The sequence below is a fragment of the Canis lupus genome, chromosome 6 (genome assembly GCF_011100685.1).
Source record: "Canis lupus familiaris isolate Mischka breed German Shepherd chromosome 6, alternate assembly UU_Cfam_GSD_1.0, whole genome shotgun sequence".
In the NCBI taxonomy this organism is placed as follows: domain Eukaryota; kingdom Metazoa; phylum Chordata; class Mammalia; order Carnivora; family Canidae; genus Canis; species Canis lupus.
The window spans coordinates 52477244-52504407 of NC_049227.1; the positions used below are offsets into that span (position 1 = coordinate 52477244).

The 27164-nt window shown below is 32.7% G+C and overlaps 1 protein-coding gene across 4 annotated transcripts in view; it reads left to right on the forward strand.

Annotated features, from left to right (window-relative positions):
• Positions 1 to 27164, forward strand: part of DPYD (dihydropyrimidine dehydrogenase) — a 791077-nt gene that overhangs the window by 244390 nt on the left and 519523 nt on the right. For all 4 annotated transcript variants that reach the window (XM_038541239.1, XM_038541240.1, XM_038541241.1 and 1 more), the window contains one exon: positions 8703 to 8790. In XM_038541239.1, the coding sequence (XP_038397167.1) occupies positions 8703 to 8790 (88 nt within the window). The remainder of the gene's footprint in view (positions 1 to 8702; positions 8791 to 27164) is intronic.

Here is a 27164-nt window from a genome sequence, read left to right on the forward strand (position 1 = left end):
CTCATTAAGTAAGGAAAAGAGTATTTATTGGGACTTCAAACTAATATATTAGGTGTAAACTAATATGCTGGGTGTTAGAACCAATTGAAGATGAATCAGTGATATGTAAGGTGTTAGAACCAATTGAAGATGAATCAAAATTAATTTAAAGCACTTCTAAATTATTCTGATAAGTAATTGCAAAATTACATTCAATTTTTGAGTACCAGATATATTGCATAAATTAGGGTATACCCATTATTCTCATTAGGAAACGCATCAAGGACATAGGAGTGAATGTACTGAGTGCCAGAAAAATATACATTTTAGCTGTAGTCATGTAACTTTCTAATTTTATAGTCAGATAATTTTGACAAAATCAATTAATATCCTTAGATTTGGTCAATATCTGTTCAAAGGTAAAAGTGTGTACTACCAAAAAAAAAAAAAAGAAGTATGAGTGTGTGCTACCATTTGTGTAAAATATAAACTTATTTGCTTATATATGCAGAGAAAATCTCTGGAAAGAAGAGAATCTGATAGCATAAGATTGCTTTAGGAAAGATATAGGAATAATTGACTACCATTTTGTGCATTTGATTTTTAAACCTTGTGAATTGATTGTATTATCAAGAAAAAATTAGAACCTGAATTAAAGAGGAGGTCAGTACTATCTTTTTAAGATAGTTAAAACCTCTCAGGTTGATTTTAAGATAAAAAGAGATATTTATTAAAACTTGCTTAGTAAGAAATAAATTGTACCTATAATCCTGGGGAGAGACAGCAAGGATATTTTTTTTTTCAACTTTGAGGAATTGTATCTAATGATAGGATACTTACAGGTATTACAATTTATAAACTTTAGACCTAAAGGGATACATTTTTTTAAAAACGTGTACATTTATTCCCTCTTTTTTCTCCTCACCAAATTCTTCTTAAAGTCCCTTCTGTTTGTACTTCTCAACTAACATTTTATATTTTAAAGTCTACAATAATTTCCTGGCACTGATGTGAATTTTGCTCTAGATTCATACTCTTTGACTCCTGTGCAGCATATGACACATTCTTTATGTATGTATGTGTGTATGTGTTTATATGTGACTGTCTGTATATATGTATTTTTGGCTCTCATGATTTTCTAATATTATCTTGGTTATTCAATTTTTCTTTTTTCTTTCTAATAGTTTTGTTTCATTTATTCAACAGATAATTATTGAGAATTTACTTTTGCCAATTAGTAGTATAAGGACTATTCTAAAACTATCCTTTCTGTTTTTAAAAAAATTATTTACATTTCCTTTTTTTTAAGATTGTATTTATTTATTTGAGACAGAGAAAGAGCGAGTAAGGTAGGGTGCAGGGTTAGAGGAAGAGGGAGAAACAGACTCTCAGCCAAGCAGGAAGCCTGATATGGGGCTCAATCTCAGGACCCTGGGGTCATGAACTAAAGGCAGACACTTAACTGACTGAGCCACCCTGGCTCCCTTAAAACCATCCTTTCAAACTATAGTCCTATGTTCTTTAAAAAAAAAAAAAAAATTATTGAGGCACCTAGATGGCTCAATGGTTGAGTGTCTGTCTGCCTTGGGCTCAGGGCATGATCCTGGGGTCAGAGATGGAGTCTTGCATCAGTCTCCCTGGGCGAGCCTGTTTCTCCCTCTGCCTATGTCTCTGCCTCTCATGAATAAAAACATTGTAAAAAGTCTTTAAAAAATATGTATTTATCTTAGAGAGAGAGAGAGACAAAGAGAATGAGAAAGTTCAAAGGAGGATAAGGGGAGAGGGTGAGGGAAAGAATCCCAGGCAGACTCCCCACTGAGCATAGAGCCTGACATTTGGCTCATCCCCACAACTCTGAGATCATGACCTGAGCCCAAACCAAGCTTTGGCTGCTTAACTGACTGAGGCATCCAGGAGCCCCAAACTCTAGTCCTATATTTTTAGTAGTTTTAGTAGTTTAATGAACATATCTGTCATCCAAATAACATAAACTCATCACACCCAAAACGAAGTTTAATTCATCTTTACTCCCAACTATGTTCTTAGTTAAATTTCCTGTTGAATAATTTCAATTTATTTCATATCTAATAGCTTGATAGATTGTGTCTTCTTAATTTTAAATTATAAATTTTTATATTTTTCCAGTCAGGTGGTGTCACAATAAAATAATGAGACTTTGCTCTCTATTTGTACATTTTTTCCTCCACTATTTCATTGGCTGGAATCTCTAGTATGTTATAAAAGAATGTTAATACATGGAATCTTTTTGTCTTTGAGATAACATTTTAATCATATTGAACAGGCTTTTTATTTTTCTAGAATTAGAATATTGAATTTTTATTTGTTATTTTAGTGGGGAAAGGGTATTAAATTTTTTAAATGACATTTTAAAAAACTTATGTTTGGTTAATATACTGAATTATCTAAACTTTTGCATTCTGGAATATATCCATGTTTGCATTGTTTTATTATGTCTCTACATATACATTTGCTCTGTTAGTCTTTAAAGATTTCCTTTTTATGCATTTCTTTATGTAATTGATATTAAAACTGGGAATTTAGCAGGGGATAGTCAAATACTGTTGCTATCCTTGCAGAGTAGATCCTTTCAAATCTACTGAAAGCCTGTTTTTGTTTGGCTTTATTTGTGTTTGATATCTTTGTGAGGTTTTCGTAATAGAATTATGGTAGCCTTATAAAAATACATTTCCCAGCATTTCATTATTTTCTTGTTGGTAAGAATATTGCCTTGAGACTTACCTATTTTACTAAATTCGAAAATTTTGTCATTCTTACCTCAAAGCCTTTTTATGAGATGAATCTTTGACCTTTTAAAAAAATTTGTCTTAAAGTTTATTTATTTAAAGTAATCTCTGCCCCAAATGTGGGCTTGAACTCACGACCCCATGATCAAGAGCCACATGCTCCAGCAATCGAGTCAGCCAGGTGCCCCTGACTTATTTTTTTTTATTTTTTTTTATGGTTATTAGTCTTTTCAACTGTTTCATTCTCATGTCAATTTGGCCAATATATATTTTCCTAGAAAAAATTTGTTTCACTGAGACTTTTGGATTAGTGAGCATTGATTTAAACATGATATCCACTATATAATAAAAATATCTCATCTGTGCCTCTGATTAAATTTGCTTTTACATATTCTAAATTTATTTTCTTAAGTTTTTTTCTTGAGAAGAGTGTGTCATAGTTTCTTTAGTTAGTGTATTCTTTAAAAGAACCTGCTCTCTGTTTTGTTTTCTTATTCTCTAATTGCTGACTTTATCTTTATTTATTTTTTTTTTAATTTTTATTTATTTATGATAGTCACACAGAGAGAGAGAGGCAGAGACATAGGCAGAGGGAGAAGCAGGCTCCATGCACCGGGAGCCCGACGTGGGATTCGATCCCGGGTCTCCAGGATCGCGCCCTGGGCCAAAGGCAGGCGCCAAACCGCTGTGCCACCCAGGGATCCCTGACTTTATCTTTATTAACTCTTTCCTCCTGTTATCCTTATACTTATCTATTATTTTGTTTTAGTGTTTGGAGTTGTATGCTGACTTCACTTTTCTAGGTTGAAAATGAAACCATTTTAAATTATTAATTTCTTTTTAAATAAACCCTTGCCAGTGTCTATATATTCTCAATAGTATTGTTCTTTTTCTTTTTAACAAATTATTTTTTGAGAGAGAGAGGACACAACCAGGGGCAGTGGAAAGGGAGAGGGAAAAACAGAGTCCCTACTAAGCAAGGAGCCTAACTCAGGGCCTGATCCCAGGACTCCAGGATCATGACCAGAGCCTAAGGCAGATGCTTAACCAAATGAGCCACCCAGGTGCCCCATTGTTATTTTTCTTGAATAATTATAGTTTCATTTTGTTTTGTTGTTTTCCTTTTACACAGAATTGTTTAGGGTAATAATTGCATTTGCTCATGTATCCTTGTGATAGAATTAAAATTTTTGTTTTTTATTTTACTTATCAGCAGAGTATATAATTTTTTTAGAGTACACAATTTTTAATTTTCAAGTATACTTAATTGATTTCACTTCAAAGGATCTAGTGTAATAAAATTGTATATTTTTAGCAGAAATAGTATCTTAGCTATTATATATTTTATGAAATCTTTATTTTATAATAAAAAATTTAATATAGGCCACTGCAAATTTTTTTAACCCAAGTAGACTTTAACAGAGTATCATATGATATTTGTGTCAGATGATGTCACTAACTTTTAGATTATTCTTTTTGTTTTGCAATTCAGAAACTAGGTGGATATAAATATTTTTGTCTCAATCTTTACAGTATTTCTAATGGCTTCATTATTAAAAGCTAAAAATGTAAATCTGCATAAACATCTTATATTTTTTCTAAATATTTTTATATTTGGCATTTCTCAAAATATTTTGATAGATATTAATTAAACTTAATTTGTAATTACTAGGCATGTCTTCTGCTTCATAATTTCAGTGAAAATACCTAACTCAGATCTTGTTCTTGATCACCTCATCTTGTTTTTTATTATTTTTATTTGAAACATCTCTATTATTACAGGATGTTATTGGAAAACTAATATAAAATCATATCATAACACTACTAGGTGGAGAGATATGTGTATATCAATAGCTGACAAAATAATTTTTATATCTAAAGCCAAATATTATTTTTAAAATTCTTCCATCTGATCTCCTATCATAGAGATTCTGAAAATATTTTATCTATTTAGCCAAATATTCTATAAAAATGTGACGAGCATGTACATTGTTATTTTTTAATAATGGGTGTCATATATTTTATTTGAAGAAAGAGTCATACTCCAAAAAAAGTTGTAAATCTTTGTCTACATTACAAATATTATTATATATATGAAGACATATTAAGGATGTGTAAAGAAAATTTCATGAAGTCCCAAAGAGGATATTAGATGGAACTTTGGCTCAGAGCTTACTCTATTTATCCCTTATACTAGAATAATAATCATTCTTATACTGAGCTTGAAATGGAGTGAATGTACTCTCAATTTAGCTAAGAAGCTTGAGTACTCTGTCCTATATTACTAAAACCACTGGAGGAAGGTGCAACATTTGCCGTATTTCATGTTTAAGAAAATAAAGATGAAAAATATTACATATATAGAAGTACAGAGGAATAAGGAAAGGAACAAAAACACTAACAAAATGCTCACCATATGATTTTTTCTACCATCATATCTATTTAACAAATAATATTAGTATTTCATAGTATATCAGCCAGAGGAATGTTTTCAATATTTGTAGTTGTCTTATGATAGTAGTTTTAGTTATGTGTTACACATCTCAGCTCAATTTCCCAAGGCATAACAAACAAAATTTTAACTTTTTTGTCCAGGGTCTTTCTCCTTGTTCTATCTGACTGAGAGTTAGTTATTTATTAGATGACAAATGTTTGGGAGTCAGGTTTTTAGAAAGGGGAAGTTTTGCTGGGTTCCCCAGCACAGAACAGAGAAGAGTCCCCATGCCTGTCACTCCACTGAATTTTGTTATTATTGCTCTGTCTCATTTCCGTCGTGGAGCTACTGTCCAATGATGGCTGTTATCCATCTTTCTCACGATGTCTATCTATAGTATTGTAAAGCCTTCCTGTTCCTAGTTTCAGTATATTAACAACAAGAGTCACGATACTTGTCTTTTCAGTTTTCAATACACTAAAGTATAATTCAACTTTTTTTGTTCTTCTCCAGTTGCATACTATTGCTTACTAGTAATAGTAATGGGAAATGGGATGTAGAAATAAGAACTATTTATGCATCTTTCATGTACATTATAAACTCAGATATGTTCTCTCCACTAGAGTAGAAAGATTGGGATGTCTTTATTTTCATTTGATAGATCACATAAATTGCCACTACTAAATTAAACCATGTGTGCGTGCACACACATACACACACTACCTCTGGAAACACGAGATTTTTCCTAAATCTTTTTGTTGAGGCAGTAGATAAACTAAACCTAAAGTCAGGTATTCTGAGGATCACTTCCACGAATTAACCCATTGGCAGGGCATTCCACTGCTCAACTTTGGAAATTGCATTTTTATTCTGATTACTAAAACTGTATTTAGAATGTTTGGACCTATACTTTTATTTTATGTCTAGCCTTTATTATATATTGATATTGAAGTAATATGTTTCATAAAATAAATAGAAGTTTCTTTATGATGCAAAATAGCTTCATAAAAGAAAAATCTATTCCCTTAAATTAGCATATATTGAAATTCAGAAACCCCAGTATTACATATATTTAGTTGTACTTAATTCTTCTAATACGAATACACAGTATTAGATACTATAAAGCATCTTTAATGGTACATGTTTACTTGATGTTTTCACTTGTTCTATGGTATTTGATATGTTCCAGAGTTCTGAATGTTAGTTATTAATCTCATCTTGTTTGTTCTCTGCTTATGAACTTTCAGTATTCTATCCCCCAATATAAAAATAGAATTAGCATTTTAGGAGAGCAAATGGCCCTTTATGATACAATTCCAGACACCTTCTTCTTCTACTTTCTCTTTCTATTCTTTGCTTTACCCTTTATATTCCAGAAATACTACATTTTCAGTAGGTCTTCACATATAATATGTTGTTCTCTGCCTTTGAAAACGGTGCCAGTTCTGCCCTTCATTCTCCTTTTACCTCAGAAACTTAAGAGCATAGCTATTACTCATGTTCAGTCTGAAGTTAGACTGTATATTGCAATTTTGACAAAGGTTGTCTAAGCCTCTTGTTCCTTAATATTAGCATCTGTAAAATGAGGATACCAATACCACTTTATAGGGTTAATTGTGAGGATTAAGTGAGTCTATACATATTTTGCACTTAGTTAAATACTCTGTACAGATTATTTTCAAATATTGTTTCATAGGTAAAATTTCATCTTCCTCACTTTAGAGCCTTTTGTTTTTAAGAACATGTTATCTTTAGAACCTGAAGAAGCCTACCAGGTGCTGTGCTTGCTTCTCTATAGTGGTAAATGAGAACAGAATTGCAGCAAAATATTTTACTGTAGGGAGGATATATTGTCACACACCTGACAAGTAGATACCTAAACTTCACTTAAGTGGTAGTCCTTGATCTTCTTAGAGTTCATTGTCTGCCCTCTGCAGTGCATGTGTCTTAACAGAGTCTTTAGCCTACTAGACACCTCTTGCTCATGCTGTCTAATCTGCATGGTGTTCTCAGTGTAATGGATCACTGTGATGTTCTGTGGGGTGGTCAGATAGTTTGAGATTACATATATTATTACAGGAGAGAGTCGACATATTCCTGAGGCGAAACTGTAAATGAATATTCTTATCTTTCCCCTGGGAATGTGAACTGTTTCTGATTCCTTTTTCTCAGAAGTGGGATGGAAAAGTATACCACATGCAGTGTACCTGTGGCCTTATTAATCTGCGTTAGCTATAATACCACATCTGTCACAAAAACTGCAATCGGGTACTTTTTGGTTGAGCCTGCAGTAGTTTACAGTTATTCTTCAGGAATCATCTGGTCTTGGTGGGGGCCAGATTGGTGGAATTACAGAGAAATATAACCTGGACCACCACCATCTCTTGCCATCCTAACCACCCTCAGGATATGGTAGTATGTTTGATTTACTCTCTCGATTAGGGTTTTAGAAGTTTTCTGGCCTTCCCAATTATTGTAGCTGTTACAGCTCTTAGTGCACAGACCAGCGACCCAATGTGGGGCTTACTTCAACTGACAAGTATAGCAATTTTGCTTATGCAGTTGAATACTGGGGGGAATAATCACTATATGGGGCTGTGATCTCAGTGGTCCCACTGTGAGCCAGAATTTTACCAGGGTCCATTTTTTACCTTTTCCCTGTAGTTCTCCACTCTTGCATCTCTGTATCAATGTCAGTGAAGAATGTGTGTCCGATGTCCTTGAAACGTGTGATTATTCCCCTTTATCCAGTGTATAATTACCTGGGTAATGGCCATAGCTCCCTTTGGAGAGGGACTAAAGGAATCATTACAGCATTAATTTGACAGAATGTTGCAGGGTCCTTCTTCCTGGGGACTTACCCATCCTCTACAGTTAGTGGGTTCCAGATCTGAAAATTGGCTCATGTTTAGGAACTGAGCAAAGTATCGTGACTTTTCATAGAGGTACCTACCCTCTGCCTCCCAGCTCTATTCATCTTTCCTGGACAATGTCCCCTATCAAAATTCTATTATTTTTAAAAGCCCTATTAAAATCCTGCTACCTCTCTTTATTCTCATCCAGTGAACTCAGCCGTAATGAATCTCTATCCTCTGAATTCCTCTGGACATGTACTGATCACACTCTGTTTTATATTATATTTATTATGTACATCTTCACAGATCTTCATTATACAATGAGGCAGAAACTGTGTCTCATTTATCATGTTATTATTTAAAGTGCCCCACATAGTGTCTTGAACATATTAATCAAGCTATGAAAGTTTACTGACTTTATTTTAAATACATTAGCTTTTCTTCTGCTACTTCATTAAAAGGCAAAAAAGCATTTAGTTCTTGAGCAAGACATGTTAGTGTTCTATTTATGTACTCTTTTGAATACATAAGCCTATATACTAAAAGACAAAGATATGTCCCTATATATATATGGAATTTTTTATATCAATTTTGTGTTCTTTATGATGTTTAAAGTTAAGGTTTTAATTAAATGCTAAAATATCATTATCAAAACATTTTTTCTTATAGATAATTTGTGGCAAAAGCCTTTCAGTGAATGAAATCACTCTTAGCACTTTGAAAGAAGAAGGGTACAAAGCTGCTTTCATTGGAATAGGTGAGTAGCTTGCTTTTAAATATTTTTCTTTGTAATTTTTAAAAAATGTCCTGACAATGTCCAGAATAACTCCCTGCAGACATTTCCACGATAGAAGTTATATCTGTTCAGGGAGCAGACAGGAATGAGTGGCTAAAGAAAGTTTTCTATTTATAACTTAACTGTGTTGTCTCACCTTCACTATGGATAGACTTTGGCAAGACCATGTTTAAATTTTCCCATCTCTCCCCATGCTGTCATTACTGTGAATATCTCTAAGACACAAAATGTTTTTCAGCCGTGCCATGGAAGCTCAGAATTTGAACTTAATGATGTCTAGATGCTGTAGCTTTCTCTTTATGATAAAACCAATTGGCTAAATAAATAATAACAGAATTGGCTCAAGTTTTGTTTGTTCTATTCATCTTTTTCCAAAATGTCCTAAAGACTTTTCATATTTAGCTGAATTTTAGAGATGTTTAATTGTACTTCACATTATACGTATAATTATATAAAGTCACATGGACAATGTGTAGCTGCTAAAGGCTGCATGTTTTGTCCACGTGTCCCACAGAAATTGAGTTTTCCAACGTTTGCTCCACACACTTATTTTTTCCACTGAGACACCAGAGAGAGCATAGAGTTGATTTAACTTAGTCTTTGTATTCATTGTTTCATATCCCTATACTGGGGACAGTTGTGGCATACATACTGAGTAAGCCCATCCTCTTGTCTGCCACTTTGTCTTTCCTACATTCATGCTCCTTAAATATGAATAGCTAAGTAATGAATCTACATGAGATGGAAACTGTTCCACTTCTGTAAGTGATCACACACTGGATAACATTTGTTTTGGGGCTTTCCTTATTTATAGCGTATCTAGATTGAAATTACCAGGAATGCTTCTTTGCCTACTAAATTTTTCTTATCAGGATGCCATGTATTTTCTTACTAGGTAATTGCTACCAAGGCTAAGACCATCTCTGTCACTCCCTTTATGTAGATGAAAACTTCTGGAGAGGAAAATAAATTTCCATTGTACCTTCTAGTTTTTTTTGTTTTGTTTTGTTTTAGTTTTTATTTATTTACGATAGTCACAGAGAGAGAGAAAGAGAGAGAGAGAGAGAGAGAGAGAGGCAGAGACACAGGCAGAGGGAGAAGCAGGCTCCATGCACCGGGAGCCCAACATGGGATTCGATCCCGGGTCTCCAGGATCACACGCTGAGCCAAAGGCAGGCGCTAAACCACTGCGCCACCCAGGGATCCCTACCTTCTAGTTTTGAAATGTCTATATTGAACCTCCTTCCCTTCAGAAACGAGTTCCACTGTCATTGCTATTTCTCTATATTATTTTCATTTAAGTACAATAACCACTATGTAGCCCAAGAATAGAAGGGAGAAAAGGTCTGGTATTTTCATAGGTTTCATTTATATAAAGGCATCACACCAACTTTGGCTTTACGTTCAACATTACATTTGTATGGTAAATTAACATACAAGAAATAATAACATAAGGAAATAAGTCCAGCGCCTATGAAGTTCATCTAAATACCAGCGATTTTGGGTAAGTTGCTGTTACCTTCAGTAAGTACAGGTTCAGAGGTGCTTTGTGAAAAATGAATGGATAATTTAGTGAGGCAATCAGTATGAAATTTTGGTAATGTTTTCAAATAGTTATTTGAAATTCATCATTGTGGTTTTACATAAAAGATAGGTTTTCCATTAATGGAATAGTATATGCTAATACAGTTTTGTGATCTCTGTGAATGTTGTCTACAAAGAAACTCTGTACTGGAAAAATAGGGACCAAATAAATAATTAATACATTGAGACATCTCCAAATTAATTGCATAATAAGTACATTTTAACCAAAATTTGGAACAATTAAATGTTTTATCAGTCTGAGTGGTTTTAGCCATAACAGTATCTTCCATCTGTTAGAATCAATATTTTTTTTAAAATTTTATTCCGTTAAATCTCCATACATATGTTATTTGATAATGCCATATCCGTTCACAATACTCCCATTTCACCCTGCACCGAGGTGTGAATACTGCATCTAAAATGTGAGGTCCTTTCATATTTATGTTGCTGTGCATTTTCATGCTGGGAAGTGAATCTTTTGACATTTTGGTACAGTGATGTGTAGAATGCAGTTATGTTCTATTTCAGTATTTTATATGAAATGTATACAGGAAAGTTTAATCTTGTCAAAAAAAAAAAAAAAAACCTTCTGTCTATAGAAGACAAGTTAGCGTTACCTCCAGGAATTGTTTATTTGACACTCTTGATTGCCGAGATGGGAATTCATGACCTTTCTATTACCATATAACTGCCTTTTACTTGGACTGCCTCACATCCTTACATGCTTTTGTTCATTAACCATGCTTCTGTATTGTAATGAAACTTCACTCACTTTATCTACCTTTCCCACCCAGATTGGAGAAGTCAGTTTTTGAATAGGACTTCCATATTATTTGGAATATAGGTTTGGTCACTTTGAGAAAGGAAAATGAGGATTAAACAAGATAGATGTCTAGTCTCTCTCATCTATCAGTGTGAACCATTCTTAACACTTGACTTCCATCTTTGGTCAATAGGGAGCCACTCTGCCCACATTCCTCCTAACAAAAATGGGAAGTAAGGAAGGGAGCTCCTTTCTTTTTAAGTTTATGAACTAGAAGTTGCACAGATCACTTTTGTTTTTATCTCATTGTCCACAGTCTGGTCACATAAACATACCTAGCAGCAGAGGAAATATAGTCTTTAGCTGAGTGAACATACGCCCCCATTAAACTTCTATTACTATAGAGAAGGGAGAATGTGATAAGTATGTAGAGAAAAAAATAAATAAAGTTCTCTCTGCCATAGGTGTGTATCATCTTTGGTATTTGACATTTGGATTCCTTATTCAGAGGGCTTAAGAAAACACTGAAGAGCAAAGAATTCACTCTTTGAACTTAGTGCTTAAATATTGGTTACATAGGTCACTTAATGAAAATGGGGTATTTTCTCTTTCTGTAGTTGGAAATACTATTTATAGATCTTATATAAGTACTGTCCATTCTATATTAGCTTGTCTAGAAGAAAAGAAAAACTGTTTTGTATTGAATATGACTTAACAGGGACAGCTTGATAAATCCATTGCATTAACAAAAGTATATTCTCATGTTTCCTAATTTTTAACAGTATGTATGCTATTGCTGGTGAAAAGTTGCTCACTTTTAGGTTTTCCCCTAACTGATGCTAACAGAGTTCATTAAAGAAATCATCACATTGAATGCAGATCGTTGTGAGATTTTTACCCATGACAGTTTTAGTTTCTTCTAAGTGTAATAAAGATAAGTGATATAAAGCTCTGTGTCTTTTTGTAACTGGAATGAGTTGTTTGAGACAATTGGGATTTTTTAAAAGACTAAAATTTTGTGTTTCTTTTTTAAATAAAAGCACTTATGGAATGTGTTACCATTAATTTCAGAAGTAGAGTTAGAATTTATTATGCAAAGCCTTTTCAAAGTATTGGGTGGTTCTCTTTGGTTGGTATTGAAATCAATATAATGGATTACAACCATCATTCCTTTTCTTTATTTTTAATTTTACAAAAATGAACACAATAGAATAGAAAATATCGAAGTAGGCTGCTCATAGGGTGTTATTTTGTGAAATTTTTTCACTTTTCTGCGTTTTTATTTTTGATGTGTGTGCTTGCATGTGTACCTTGCATATTATAAAAAATGTATTTTCAAAATATGATTAAGAGTCAGTGTTTGAAAGCTACTGATTTATGTTGTAAAGGCCCTGAAGTACTAATTGCCTTTTCCCCATAGCATGCCCAAACCTATCAGTAAGTAACCAATGATTGAATTATATAAGTATTTAATGAGTGCAATGTTCTAGGCACTGTGCTAAATTAAAATAAAAAAAATACAAAGAAATAGAATTCAGATTTTAGCTTGATTTTAATTTCAGTCAGGAAAATTATAAGAGATTCAAACTGAACAATAGTATCATATAATTTGAGAAGTATGATGTGGACAGAGTGGGCTAGACATGAGTACAGTTTTTTATTTTTTTATTTTTTAAGTTCTTTGGATGACTATATTCTAGAGTCGGGTTTACGAACACCTATTTTAGGTGAAGAATTGAATCTTTAACCTCTGCTTCAGAGGAACCCATGTTCTTTCCCTTTCCCAGTAATTTACCTCTGATATTCTCAAAACATAGCAGATGATTAAACAAACACGTAAAGCAAGGAACATACACTAAGACACTCTTAAATAAATGGGAAAACTTTGTATATTCTCCTAGTGAGGTTTTTTGTGTTTTGAGTTTTTTTCCCCCCTGAAGTTTTGTTTTTAATACTCGGTAAAGAGATAGGATTACAAAAGAAATAGCAGTAAAATCCATTATTGCAGTCACAGTAGACACAAAGGGAGCAGGAACTGCAGGAAGATATTATAGAGATAAATCGTCACTGTCTCACCACCAAATGCTTAAAATTTGTATGTACCCCAAAGAGTTCTCTTGAATTCACTTCTCACTATACCATTCCCCACTCTTACTAATACTGGACTACTGCTGTAGCCTCCCAACCAGACATCATTGTCCTAACAACAGAAATAATGATCTATCTAAAATGAGGTCTCATGATGCCATTCCCTCATTAAACCCTCTCTCCTCTGCCATAGCTCCCTATTTCCTTCAGGATAGAAGAAAACCTCCTTAAAATACGACTTTCAAAGCTCTTCATGATTTGATCAACAGCTTATGTCTCTAGTCACTTTCTCATTAAATTATGTGTTTCTGCCATTTTGAACTGTTCCCGGTTTTACCTCATCTAAATTTTTTTCCCCTGTTGCCTGGACCTCTACAACTATCATTATTTTCTTATTTAAGTTGTTAGCCTCCGTGTTCTTTTTTTCTGCTTCATATAGTACTCTTCTAATGATCCAGTACTACTCTCACTCTTTAGTCTAGATAAAGGAAGCTGCTTGCTCAGCCTAATACCCACACCACTGTGCCCTTGTTCCCTTTCTGGATGTCCAGACTAGACTTTATGCTTTATTATAGCATTTACTTCCCTGTATTATAGTTTGTTTTAGCCATTAAAAGTCAAATTTTTGCAGGGTGAATATTCTGCTTTGTTTGTCGATCTGCAGTGCCTGGAAAAGTGCCTGCCACATACTAGGAACCCCAGAAGTATTTTTTAATTATTGATTTTTAATGCAGCTGTTTCAACTCTTTGCCAAAATAAATTGATAGAATATTGAAACTTGTTGGCAATTTGGGGCGAATTATAACATTGACTGAACCTAGGGGAAAATAGATATTACATTATTATAAAATTGTTATTGCAGTATAAATGAGTTAAGTAGGATTAGTGATATTGATGGTAGTGATATTGGTAGTAGTAGCAGTAATAGCTAAAGTATTCCATGCGCAGTTCTTTTTTTTATTCTACTTTTAATATAATCTATGCCATTAACTCTTAAAATGGCCCCTGAATTGGATAAGAAAATAGATTAAGAAAGCTTAAAGGAAACTAGTAAATGCAACTAAAACATGGCAAGTGGATTTTATAGAGAAGGTAGTAAAAATGTGACAAATGAAAACATCCATATTTCAGCAGCGAAAGCTATTATAGACAAAATGACTGAAAGCTAACAAGTTACCTGATGACACCTGCCGACATTGAGTTGTCCAACTTAAGGATCATGAACATGGGGACCTCATACTCTGGAAGAATTTTTTTTTTTTTATATTTAGCCTCACTTTTCTTACTGTTACCACCAGTTGACTTTTTTCCCCAGTTACCATAAGAAAATACTATTTTTTAAAAATTATGATTCTCAAATATTTTAACAGCTGAAAAAGATAATTACAATTAAGAAAGTCTATTGAGAAACTGTGGTATTAACTTTGCTACATTGTGGCCTTTACTTAAATCTCTTGTGCCTTCTTAGAGCCAGAATTCTTCTCTGTAAAAGTTATTCTTAATTAGCTTCTTAATCAGGAGTTTCTAAATTGTACACAATCATGTATACTTTCTATTTATTTAGCAGAAAATAGAATGAGGTTTTTAGACCATCCTCTTCTGTCCACAGATAAAAACTGAAGTTGTTTAGGGATTGTGCACAATTACAGTAGATTATTTTAAAATAATAAACCTGATTTAATTTTAAGCAAAAAAAAAAAGGCATGATTTTGACAGTTTGCTTTTTTTTTTTTTTTAATTTGTAATATTGTCTAATCTAGTGTCACTTGTAAGTACTTGGATATAATTGTGAGATGGCTCCCAAGAATTCAGAAATGAGGGAAATAGAATTCCAGCTGAGAGTTCATTAAATCATCATTTAATGAGTTCAAGCAAAGCCCCCAGAAGGAGATAAAATAGATGTAGGGCAATTATTCTTTGATCATATTAACATATCTATAGAAAGTGCATCTTAATCTGCAGAAGCAGGTAATAGGGACTGGTCAATTTTAAACATATAGAAAGGAAAAAAAAATCTGAGGAAATATTGGTATCTCTTTAAAGACACCTGAATAAATGGACCAGGAGTTCTTTGAGCCCACATCATGAAGATAAACAGATAAATTTATTTTCTTTAAAATGTTCTTGTTCTGCTTCCAAGTTCACCAAGCTGGCATGGTTTCCTGAATAGTTTGATTATATTAGGAGATGATGCTAATCATGTCAGTAAGAGTAATCCTGGTCCCTTTATCTTTGTTGCTTAAAATCATTCTACTCTTAGTAAGATGGTACTCTAATAGGAAGAACTCTCCATATCAGGTACGCTTCTTAAAAACAAGTTGTAAATGTCTCAAACATTTTTAGTGGCTGCCCCTACATTCAGAATAAGTCAGATTTTCTTCGTATGACTTTCTACAGGCTAAAACAGCTGTCCAAATCTACCCCTTCAGCCTTAAATCTACCACTTTATGTATTTGTCTTGCCACCAGAGATCTAGATATCCCTCAAAAGCAACCTGTCCTCTTCCATCATTATATCTTGGCTCATAGTCTTGTCTTTACTGAGAAAATTTTTTACTCTGTCTCCATATGGTAAAGTCAATATTCATCTCAAATGCCACTTCTTACATAAGACATTCATACTCATCCTGCTGAAATAAATGTTTATTCTGTGTTCATATATAGCAAAATGTGTTCTAAGTCATTTATAGAACTGAATATAGTTTTCTTTTTATTATTTTTGGTTGTGTGCATATATCGCCTCCTTTGCCCCCCACACAAATACAGTATATTAAAAGCCTATGAGGGGCACCTGGGTAGTTCATTTGGTTGAGCATCTGCCTTCAGCTCTGATCATGATCCCAGAGTACTGGGATGGAGCCCTGCATTGGGCTCCTTCCTCAGAGGGGAGCCTGCTTCTCCATCTCCCTCTGCATGCTGCTTCCTCTGCTAGTGCTCACACAGTCTCTCTCTCTCTGTCAAATAAATAAAATCTTCAAAAACAAAAACAAAAACAACCTTTGAGATCAGGGATTAGTTTTTAAAATTGTTCTATTTCATAGTTTAGCACATTTTGTGACATGAATATAGGATAACATTAATAACATTTTTTGAAGTAAAATAATTGGAAGAATAAAAAGAAAAGAGGATGTGAGTATAAGTAAAAACAATGTAATAATATCTTGAAGTTTGAAAGTATTTGATCATTTAGCTTTTTAAAAAAATTCATGGATCTTTATAAGTACCTTTGTACCTCTCTCTTTTTTTAAATAAAATGCAAAGACGTGTTCATGGTTTTGATACTCAAAAACAATGAATTAAATTCTAAATTATATTTCATGTCATTCTTACATTTATACCTTATTACATTAAGTATTACACTTCTGTGCTAAATATTAGATGTTGTCCTTGAGCATTTTGGTAAAGGTAATATTATTTGCTGGAGGGTGTTTAATAAGCATTGTATGATGAAGTGATATAAGAAAATCCTTTTATTTTTTTTAAGTGTTTTTTTTTTTTGCTGGTAGAGTTCCTGGAATGTAGATTCTATATAAAGATCAATTGTATGATTGATTTAATTAATTGAAATAATCTATGTCTCCCATATTACAGTAAAAAAAGACATAACTCATTTAGCAAGAGGGTTATTTTAAAATATTCTATCTGCCATGTTTTTTATTAAACATTTTTATGAATGTGAATTATGTTTTAAATTTGAACAATTTTGTGTTCTCTGGATTTCTTCAATGGAGACATGGAGAAATTATTTTATTTCTATGTATATTTCATGGGATGAAAATATATTTTACTTACATTAGTTACTTAAAGAAGGAGGAAAAAATAATTTTGTAATTTTAATTGTTCAAGCACTATATTTTCTTAAAGTAGTTCCCAGTAACTTAATCAGCGGTTAAAAAGTAATTGAAAAAAGAGTTGGAAAATTATTGGACCTAACCAAAATGCTATCTTTCAACTGCTGCTTATGACTCTTGGTTACCTTTTTCAGTAGGTGAAAATATCATTTGAACTTGGAAGGAGATATTGTTGAACATACACTATAGGTATCATGATGGGGTTTTTGTTTTGTTTTGTTTTGTTTTAGAAATGTATTAATCATCCTGTAGATCTGAATTGTCCTCTGGAAGTAGAATGTTGATAAGGTTGGAGAATAAACATTGGGATATTAACAAAATTAGAAGTCAGTGAGGATATTGTCATACAAGAATTAGGGAACATCACAATACACAACCTCTTCCCCACACCCCCAATTCAATGAAGCTGAATCTGGAATTCATGACATTGAATACATATGTATGATACATCAGTGGATTTTTAATTAGAGCTAGGAGGCATAGTACTAGATAGTTTTATTTAGTATAAACTGCATAATCATGCTTATCTTACAGTTTTTCAAATCACTGTAAGCAGAACTTGGTAAAATGAGGGCCCTCATTACACACAAGGAAAGAGGGATTAAGAGAGGCCTGAAAAATGGTATGGAATGGCAGAAGTTCATGCATATGCTTCAGATTTCTTTCTACAGATAATCTCTCCAAAGAATAGGAATGAGAAACTTTGCAGGGTGATTTGTGTCTTATTTATCACTTATTTTGTATTTATACAGGTTAGGCTATACCATCTTTGAGCAGCATCAGATCAAATGGAATAATAATGTTTTCATTGACATTTAAATAATACCTTCTTTGGCATGAATGCTTAAAAAGCAGTATATTCTAAAGCAAGATCATTGCTTTTAAGAGGAGACTTAATTAAGACATTGTATTTTAAGTAATAAATCTGTTTTAGAAGAAATTCAATTGAAATATATATCAAATCAGTTTTTCTCCAGACACTGCCTTTGAATTGTTTAAGGGGCATCTAGTGAATTCATGTTGTTCTAAATTCCCCAAGGCTCTATCGTGTGACACAAATTTACTTAAATGAATAAATAGAAATCAATGGGATAGAACCTAGTTTGGTTATATTATCCTTTCTCAATTGCTTAAACTCATATTTCTTGGCAATAGTATTTAAATTATATAGGAATTAATATATAGGAAAAAATACTGTAATCATGATTAGTTTACATTATTAACTCAAATAACATAACCCCTAAAAATAAATTAACTATAGTTACAGTGGGCATTTAAGAAAAAAATTAAACAGAATTTTCATTTACTTACTTTCTTATCTCCAAATACATAGGAAATCTTGATGTGTGTTATCTTCTGATTATCTATGCAGTGCCACCTGGTGTGCAGATGGAAAGAATATTACACATCAGAGGCTCTGTTCACACCCATCTCCCCATACACAAACTTACATGGCAGAAAGTTAACAGATGTTCACTTTGCTTGTGTTACTGAGATAAATTGTGCATACAACTTTTAATTCATAAATTACATTTGGAGAAGATATTGGTACCTTGATTAAAGAGTTGAAGATTATGTGAATACTTCCAGTTTAGTGAAAGAAAATCATATTTAATTGGAAAATTGCTTCCTTGGATCTTTAAGTTCTTATTTTGAGTTTCTACTCTTTATTTTCTTATGTACACAATATTTTTTGTTTGTTGAGCCTTAATATCTCCATTTCATTGATAAACCTGTTTGTGCTAGAATAGCATGTTTTAAAGTTGACTACTATTTGGGATGCCTGTATGGCTCAGTTGGATGAGTGTCTGACTTATGATTACTGCTCAGGTCATGATCTTGGAGTCATGAGATCAAGCCCCTGATTGGGTTCTTCTCTCAATGGGGAGTCTGCTTGAGACTCTCTCCCTCCTCCTTCCTCTCTGCCCCTCCACACTTAAATAAATAAATAAATCCATGAAAAATAAATAAATAAAAATGACTGCTATTTTACACGTGTGATTACTTTCCTTTTCACTTGAATAAAATAGCTTTTCTTTTCTTTTCTTGTCTTTTTTTTATAATGACCATACTATATTCTGCTATATTAAATCTTTTAATCTTACCATTAACTGATCATATTTTAAAGCATATTGTTATACTTCTACCATATGTATGGCTATGTGCTAGGGATAATAGTTTGTAGAATAAATTTAAAAGGTTATTATTTATTTAGAAAAACAATAAAATACTTTGATGCAATTAATAAATAAGAATTTTGTATATGCAAATATAAAAAATACAGTAACTTAATTTCTTAGAATATTGACTATATTTTTTATGTAAATTAATTCTCACAAAATAATTTTGGATTGATATTGTTGATACCTCCATTTCACGTATGCATAGATTGTGTTAAGAGATGTTAAATAATATTCCCAGTACTATAATCTGGATTTGAATTAGGTCTGTCTGAAATCAAAGCCATATTCTTAACCAAGCCTCTAAGTTGATGTTATTTATAAATAATGATTTTTTTAATTTACAAACTTGCCTTTTTAAATTCATTTTTAAAAATTGTAGTAAAATACACATAAAAGTTACCATCTTAGTCATTATTAAGTGTATACTTCAATGGCATTATGTATATTCACATTTAATTAATAAAATTGATAATAAAATGTATATTCATATTTAATTAATAAGATTGATAAAGCTCCATCTAGACTTATCAAAGAGAGAGAGAGAGAGAGAGAGAGAAAGGACCCAAACAAATAAAATCATGAATGAGAGGAGATATCAAAATCAACCACAGAAAAACAAGCAATTATAAGAAAATCTTATGAAAAATTATATGACAACAAATTGGCCAGTCTGAAGAAATGGATAAATTCCTAGAAACATATAGACTACAAAAAATGAAACAGGAAGAAATAAAAAATTGGAACAGCAACCAGCAAAAAAAAAAAAAAAAAAAGAAAAAAAATCAATGGAAATAACCAGCAAAGAAATTGAATAAGTAACCAAAAGTCTCCCAACAAAAGCCCAGGGCCAGATGGTTTCCCAGGGCAATTCTACCACATATTTAAAGAAGAGTTAATACATATTCTTCTCAAATAGTTCCAAAAGTAAAAACGGAAAGAAAACTTCCAAACTCATTCTGTAAGGCCAGTGTTACCTTGATTCCAAAATGAGACTACAATGAAGAACTATAAACCTCTGATGAACATGAATGCAAAAATTCTCAATAAGATACTAGCAAATCTAATCCAAAAATATATTAAAATAATTATTCACCACAATCAAGTGGAATTTATTCCTGGACTGCAAGGGTCATTTAATATTTGCAAATCAATCAATGTGATACACCACATTAATAAAAGTAAGGATGAGAACCAGGTCATCCTCTCAGCAGATGAAAAAAAAAAAATTGGTAAAAGTACAGCATCTGTTTTTGATAAAAACCCTGAACGAGGTAGGGATAGATGGACCATATCTCAACTAAACTTTCCTCTATAGTCAGGAATAAGACGGGGATAGCCACGCTCACCACTATTACTTAACAAAGTACTTGAAATCCTAGTCTCAGCAGACAAAAAAAAGAATTAAAAGGCACCCAAATTGGGTAGGAAGATGTCAAACTTTCACTATCTGCAGATGACATGATACTCAACATAGGAAAACCTGAAAAACTCCACCAAAAAAAATTGTTAGAACTGATACAGAAATTCAGTAAAGTTGCAAGATACAAAAATGAACGTTTTTGCATTCCATACACCAATACTGAAATAGAAGAAATAGAAGAAAATAAAATCAAGGAACCTATCCCAATTTACAGCCAATTGCACCAAAACCCATAAGATACATAGAAATAATTCTAGCCAAAGACATAAAAGATCTGTACTCTGAAAAGTATAGAAAACTTATGAAAGAAATTGAAGATGACACAAAGAAATGGAAAAACTTTCCATTCTCATGGATTGGCAGAACAAATATTGTTAAATTGCTTATAATACCTAATGCAATCTACACATTTACTACAAGCTCTATTAAAATGCCATCAGCATTTTTCACAGAGTGAAAAGAACAATCTTAAATTTTGTGTGGCCCACCAAAGACCCCAAAAAGCCAAAGCAGTACTGAAAAAGAAAGGCTTGAAGCATAACAATGCTGGATTTCAAGCTTTATTACAAAGATGTAGTCATCAAGACAGTTAAGGGATTGGAAAAAACAAACAAACAAACACATAGATCAATGGAACAGAATAGAAAACCCAGAAATGGACCCATAAGTATACGGTCAACTAATCCAATAGAAAAAATGTCACTTCAACAACTGGGTGTTGGGAAAACTAGACAACAACATGTAGAAGAATGAAACTGGACCGCTTTCGTAACACCATACACACAAAAAAAATTTAAATGAATGAATGACCTTAATGTGAGAAGGAACCCATCAAAATCCTAGAGGAGAACACAGGCAGCAACCTCTTTGACCTCGGCCACAGCAATTTTTTATGAGATATGTCTCTAGAGGCAAGGGAAACAAAAGCAAATATGAATTATTAGGACTTCATCAACATAAGAATCTTTTGCACAGCAAAGGGAACAATCAACAAAACTAAAGGGCAACCTATGGAATAGGAGAAGATATTTGCAAATGACATATCTGATAAAGGGTTAGTATCCAAAATCTATAAAGAACTTCTCAAACTCAACACCCATGAACAAATTTCCAGTTAAGAAATAGGCAGAAGACATGAAGAGACCGTTTTCCACAGAAGACATATAGATGGCTAACAGACACATGAAAAGATGCTCAACATCCCTCACCATCAGGGAAAAAGAAGTCAAAACTATGATGAGATGCCCACTCACAAGTCAGAATGGCTAAAATTAATAACACAGAAAACAACATATGTTGGTGAGGATGCAGAGAAAAAGAAACCCTCTTACACTGTCAGAATACAAAAGTGGTGCAGCCTCTCTGGAAAATAGTATGGAGTTTCCTGAAAAAGTTAAAAATAGAACTATCCTATGATCTAACAATTGCACTGCTAGGTATTTATCCAGAGAGTATAAGAATAGTGATTCAAAGAGGCATATGGACCCCCATGTTTATAGCACCATAATCAAAAGTAGACAAATTATGGAAAGAGCCCAAATGTCCAATCGACTGATACATGGATAAAGAAGAGGTGGTATATATATATAATGGAATATTACTTAGACATAAAAAAGAATGAAATCTTGCCATTTATAATGCAGTGGTTGGAGTTAGAGTGCATTATGCTAAGTGAAATAAATCAGTCAGAGAAAGACAAATACCATGTGATTTCATTCATATGTGGAATTTCAGAAACAAAACAAATGAACATAGGGGGAGGAAGAAAAAAGAGAAGGAGACAAATCCAAGAGACTAGTAAATATACAGAAGAAACAAGGTTACTGAATGAGAGGTTGGTGGATGGGGCAAAAAGATGATGGCTATTAAAGATGGCACTTGTAATGAGCACTGGGTGTTATATGTAAGTGATGAATCACTGAATCCTACTCCTGAAACCAATATTACATCATAGGTTAACAAACTAGAATTTAAGTAAAAACTCAAAAAATACATAAATACATAAATAAGATCTTATTTTATTAGGAAAAAAGGAATTTTTATTCCTGATGTTATGCCTATATTAATTTTCTTAAAGATTTATTTAAGAAGAGAGAGAGTGTGCTCATATGAGTGGGAGGAGTGGCAAAGGGAGAGAATTTCAGTCTTCTTCTGAGCAAGAGCATGATTTGGGGCTGGATGCAAGCCTGGATCCTACGATTCATGAGATCATAAAACCTGAGCTGAAGTGAAGAGTCTGATGCCTAACCGAGCCACCGAGGTGCCCCTGCATATATTATTTTTAAAAAATATTACTAACAATTTACAATTTTTCCTATTTACTGTGGAGGATGAAGAATTTTGACTTGGGATGTAAGAGATTAGAGATTGGTCTGGTGGCACTATGGAAAGGGATCAGGGAAAGACAAGACCAGGTCTTGGGAGACTTTTTATGTATGGCTATTGCAATAATTCTGATTAAAAAAAATCAAGGATCTGAAATAGGGCTGAGAACTGAGATTAGGAAACAAATATATATAAAAAAGGAAACAAATATAAGGAAATACAATAAGTAGATCTTAGCACCTGACTAGATATAGTTGGTGAAGATTAGGAATAAGAAGCAGCAAAGCAGGTTGAGAATTTAAGGAATAGCTACAAGTCAAAGATGTCTTCAGCATTCCTTTTGACTCATTAGATGTATCTTGGTGACAATTTAACAATGGAGGGGAGGATTATGAATTTTGATCTTACCTTGTTTGGGAATTTTTGTGATACCCTAATGGAAAGACCCAGTAAGCCCTCAGATGTACTGAAATAGATCTGGAAATCAGGCAAGAAGTTTGTGGGCCAAAGATGTAGATTTGGTATTAGTTTTTGTATGTTCTAGCAGGAAAAGTATGAGCCTTGAAGCTAGTCAAATTCAGTCAGTATCGTATCATTTCTGGTTATTAGGAGTAATAGAAATAATATAGAATAATTTTTCACTGAATTGGAATATAGTAGGATTTTTTAAATGGTGGTCATTAATATTATCAATTTACAGGTATTACGTGAATTGTGGCATTGGTGAGATCATGTAGTCATTTTTCAAATCCACCCTTGGTAGCATGAGAAAAATAAGACCCACTGAAATTCTGTAACTTATCCTCCTCACTGAGTATAATATTCAGGCATACTGGAATGAATATGATCTAGTTCCATGTCTATGGATATTATTTCAACATGACTTATTCATAGTATTATAATGTTGTGTTATTACACATCCTTCATTTTTCCATAGTATATATTATTTAGATAGCTCTTTGTTTTTACAGAGATCTTTTTAAGTACCAGAGAAAAGGTAAAGTAGCCCATATGAAGGACTTAACTTCTTTAGCATGATGTTTTAATATCAACTGTTGGTGTACAGAGCCAATATTCTTGAATACCATAGAACCTGGTTATTTACTAAGGAGTGGACTTGGAAATACTAGATATTTATGGTAAGTAAGTTTGGAATACCTAATAAGTACTTGAAAACAAACTTTTTGAAAGAAAATTCAGCATAATAAATGTATATTTAGAAGAGATATTGGGGAAGAGAATCTTTCACTTTAAAAAAATATTATCTTCGAGACCTTAAAAAGGCAAATTTCCTTAATAAGAATTAACATAATCTGTAGTTATAAAAGTGATTTTTTCATAGATATATTAATCATATAAAGTGAGATATAAATTCATCCCTTTTCCTCAGTAACCAATGTTCTTCTGCAAATAATAGTAATAATTTTGCCACAATTTTTTTCTTTTGAACTTTGCTTCTTCCTTAAAGCATTGTTCCTGGATTTCTATATATTTTATCACCATTAGTATATGACTTAACACATATAGAAATTCTCTTAATTTTACAGCTATTAAATAGATAGGTCTCTAAAATTAACTTTTTTGCCACTACCGAAGTTAAATATTTTATTCTCCTGTTGTCTGGTAAGAAAATGTGCATTATAATGCATTAGGGAAACAAAATCAGTCCTCACAGATTCTATAAGTTTCCATAATACAGAATAACTGAACATATGATCTGCACTAACTATAGTTACTACTATAGGTTATTACAAATACACTACTATAGGTTTATTTGTACAGAAAATAAAAAGGGGGATAGTAGAAAATTTTAGGCAAGTCTTTGGCTTTAGGGTTTAAATTTTCCTTCTTAAGTGATTTTGTAATAGTGAGTTGCATTAAATTCTACTTAATACTGATTACTACATATATATGTTAGATCAAGTAAACAGATCTTTTTAAACGTTGGCAGTTGTTATGCTAAATTCTCCACCCCCAATATTATAAATTTTTAGAATTCTGGTAACAATATATAATATTATTAACCAATGGCATTCATTAAATGTGCTCAATTTTTAAAATTACACTGATTTTATTTCTATTAAAAAAAGAACTAATTCTCTAAAAATGCTCAAGCCTGCTATTAAGACCACCTACCTTTTAGCTGAAAAGTGATTATTACTTTTCTTGTTGAATTGGCTTTTGTGGAGAGTTCTCTTTTATTTATAATGGGATGCTAAAGGAAATCTGGGATCCTTTGGGAATTCTTACTGTGTTCCTGATCATTCCGCCCACAAGTGTAGATGAGTGGCATGTCACTGAACAGTTAAACATGGGCTTATTATCATAGATGAGAGCTTTGCTCACATGGTTACAATGGAAAGGAACAAAAATCCTGAGCCAAGTCATTCAGGAGATTGTAAATATCTATTAATCAGGCTAGTGAATGTTTCATGATTACTTTGTGAGGATTATTTTGAAATGCAGCTTTATTTCAGGGTCCTGAATTTAAGTTGTGGGAGGACCTTTGTTGAGCCTTTTGAAAGAACATTAAAAGCTCTATCAGTACCTTGATAAGCTTGAGAAAAGTAAGAAAAAATAATTATTCTAGCAAGTACACTTGGTTTTTCTGAGAAATTTTCTCATTTGATGCAAATAAATCACACTTGCTTGAATATCTATTACATTGTAAATACCACAGTTGGCATTTAGCCATCAATGCCTGAGAATTTAGCCAACATTTTTTGAAAACTTACTATGTGTTAGGAACTTTGTATATCTGATCTCATAGCATCTCATTCAAACCACACCATAATCCCAGAGAATAAGTATTACATCCAATACACCATTTTAATGTTGGAGAAGCTATACCAAGAGTGGGTAAGTGGCTTGCCTAAAGCCACCGAAGTTCTCAAGAAATCCAAATCTTCTGGTTTTCCACCATTCCACAGCACCTGATACAATAATCATGGGGAAATAAAGAGTGATATAATGGCTTAAGGGATGAGGAGAGGTGAGAAAGTCATTATTGTTTTTATAAAGAAATATGGGCATATTTTATGACAAGGTGAAGAAGTAAGTGTAAAACAAAAGTTTGAAATGATTTTTAAGAGGAAGAAGGGGGAAGAAAAAGAGGAGACTAGAAAAGAAGAACAGAGGCAGATGTGTTAGTTTTTGAAAGTTGTTAGGATTTTTTTTTTCCTCATTGATAGAGAAATAATCTGGTGAAGAAGGAAAGAATTCCAAAGTGGAACATGTCAGCCAAGTGAGTTCACTTTGCTTTTCAGGTAGAGAAGAGAGACAGAGAGATAAAGGGAAAATAACTCCTTTCCAGGAATACATACGGCAGCAAATGTTAAGTGGGGAGAAGAAACTGCATAGCAAAATAGAAAAAATATAGACAAAGAACATTAAATTGTTACTTAACTAATTTTACATTTATAGTAGGTCTTATTACCAGTTTACTTTTATGGGGTAGTAGGAAAAAAAGAATAAAATAAAGCATTTTATTATAATGGAGGGAACAAGTAGGGATGATACCTTTATTGAACATTAGTTTTATTGTTTATTTATAATTAAAAGAAAATAGTTCTTGAACTTCTTACAATGAAATTAGTGATTGTTTATTTAATGGGTATTTTAGAAACCTACAACATTCCCTTGTAGACCTGAAATGTAATTCCCTTGTAATGTTGTAGACCTACAACATTATCCCTTTAAGGATATAAAAATAAAACCAACACACAAAACTGGTTTGAACCAGTTCGTCCAACTATAAGTTATAAACAGGTTGTGATTCATTGCTTTAAAAAGGAGTTAATTTTATCAGGTCATTAAATAACCTTATTAGTAAGTTATTATGACAAACATATTACTTGCAAAAATAAAGGAGGAGTAGTGTTTTCACAAATTATTAGTCTTAGCAACAACTTATGTTTTGCTTAAGTGTAGTGATGGAATCAGGCACCATGCCATTACAGAATATTACTGTTAGGAAAAATGTAGGGCATTTTATAAGTTGAAAGTGGAAGATAAATTCATCTTTAAGCACGTTATGCTGTGTTACTAGAGCTTTGTACTCTGGACTTCTGTGAAAATTGGATAAGCATATGAATGAATAGTATTCATGTATGGTGACATGGA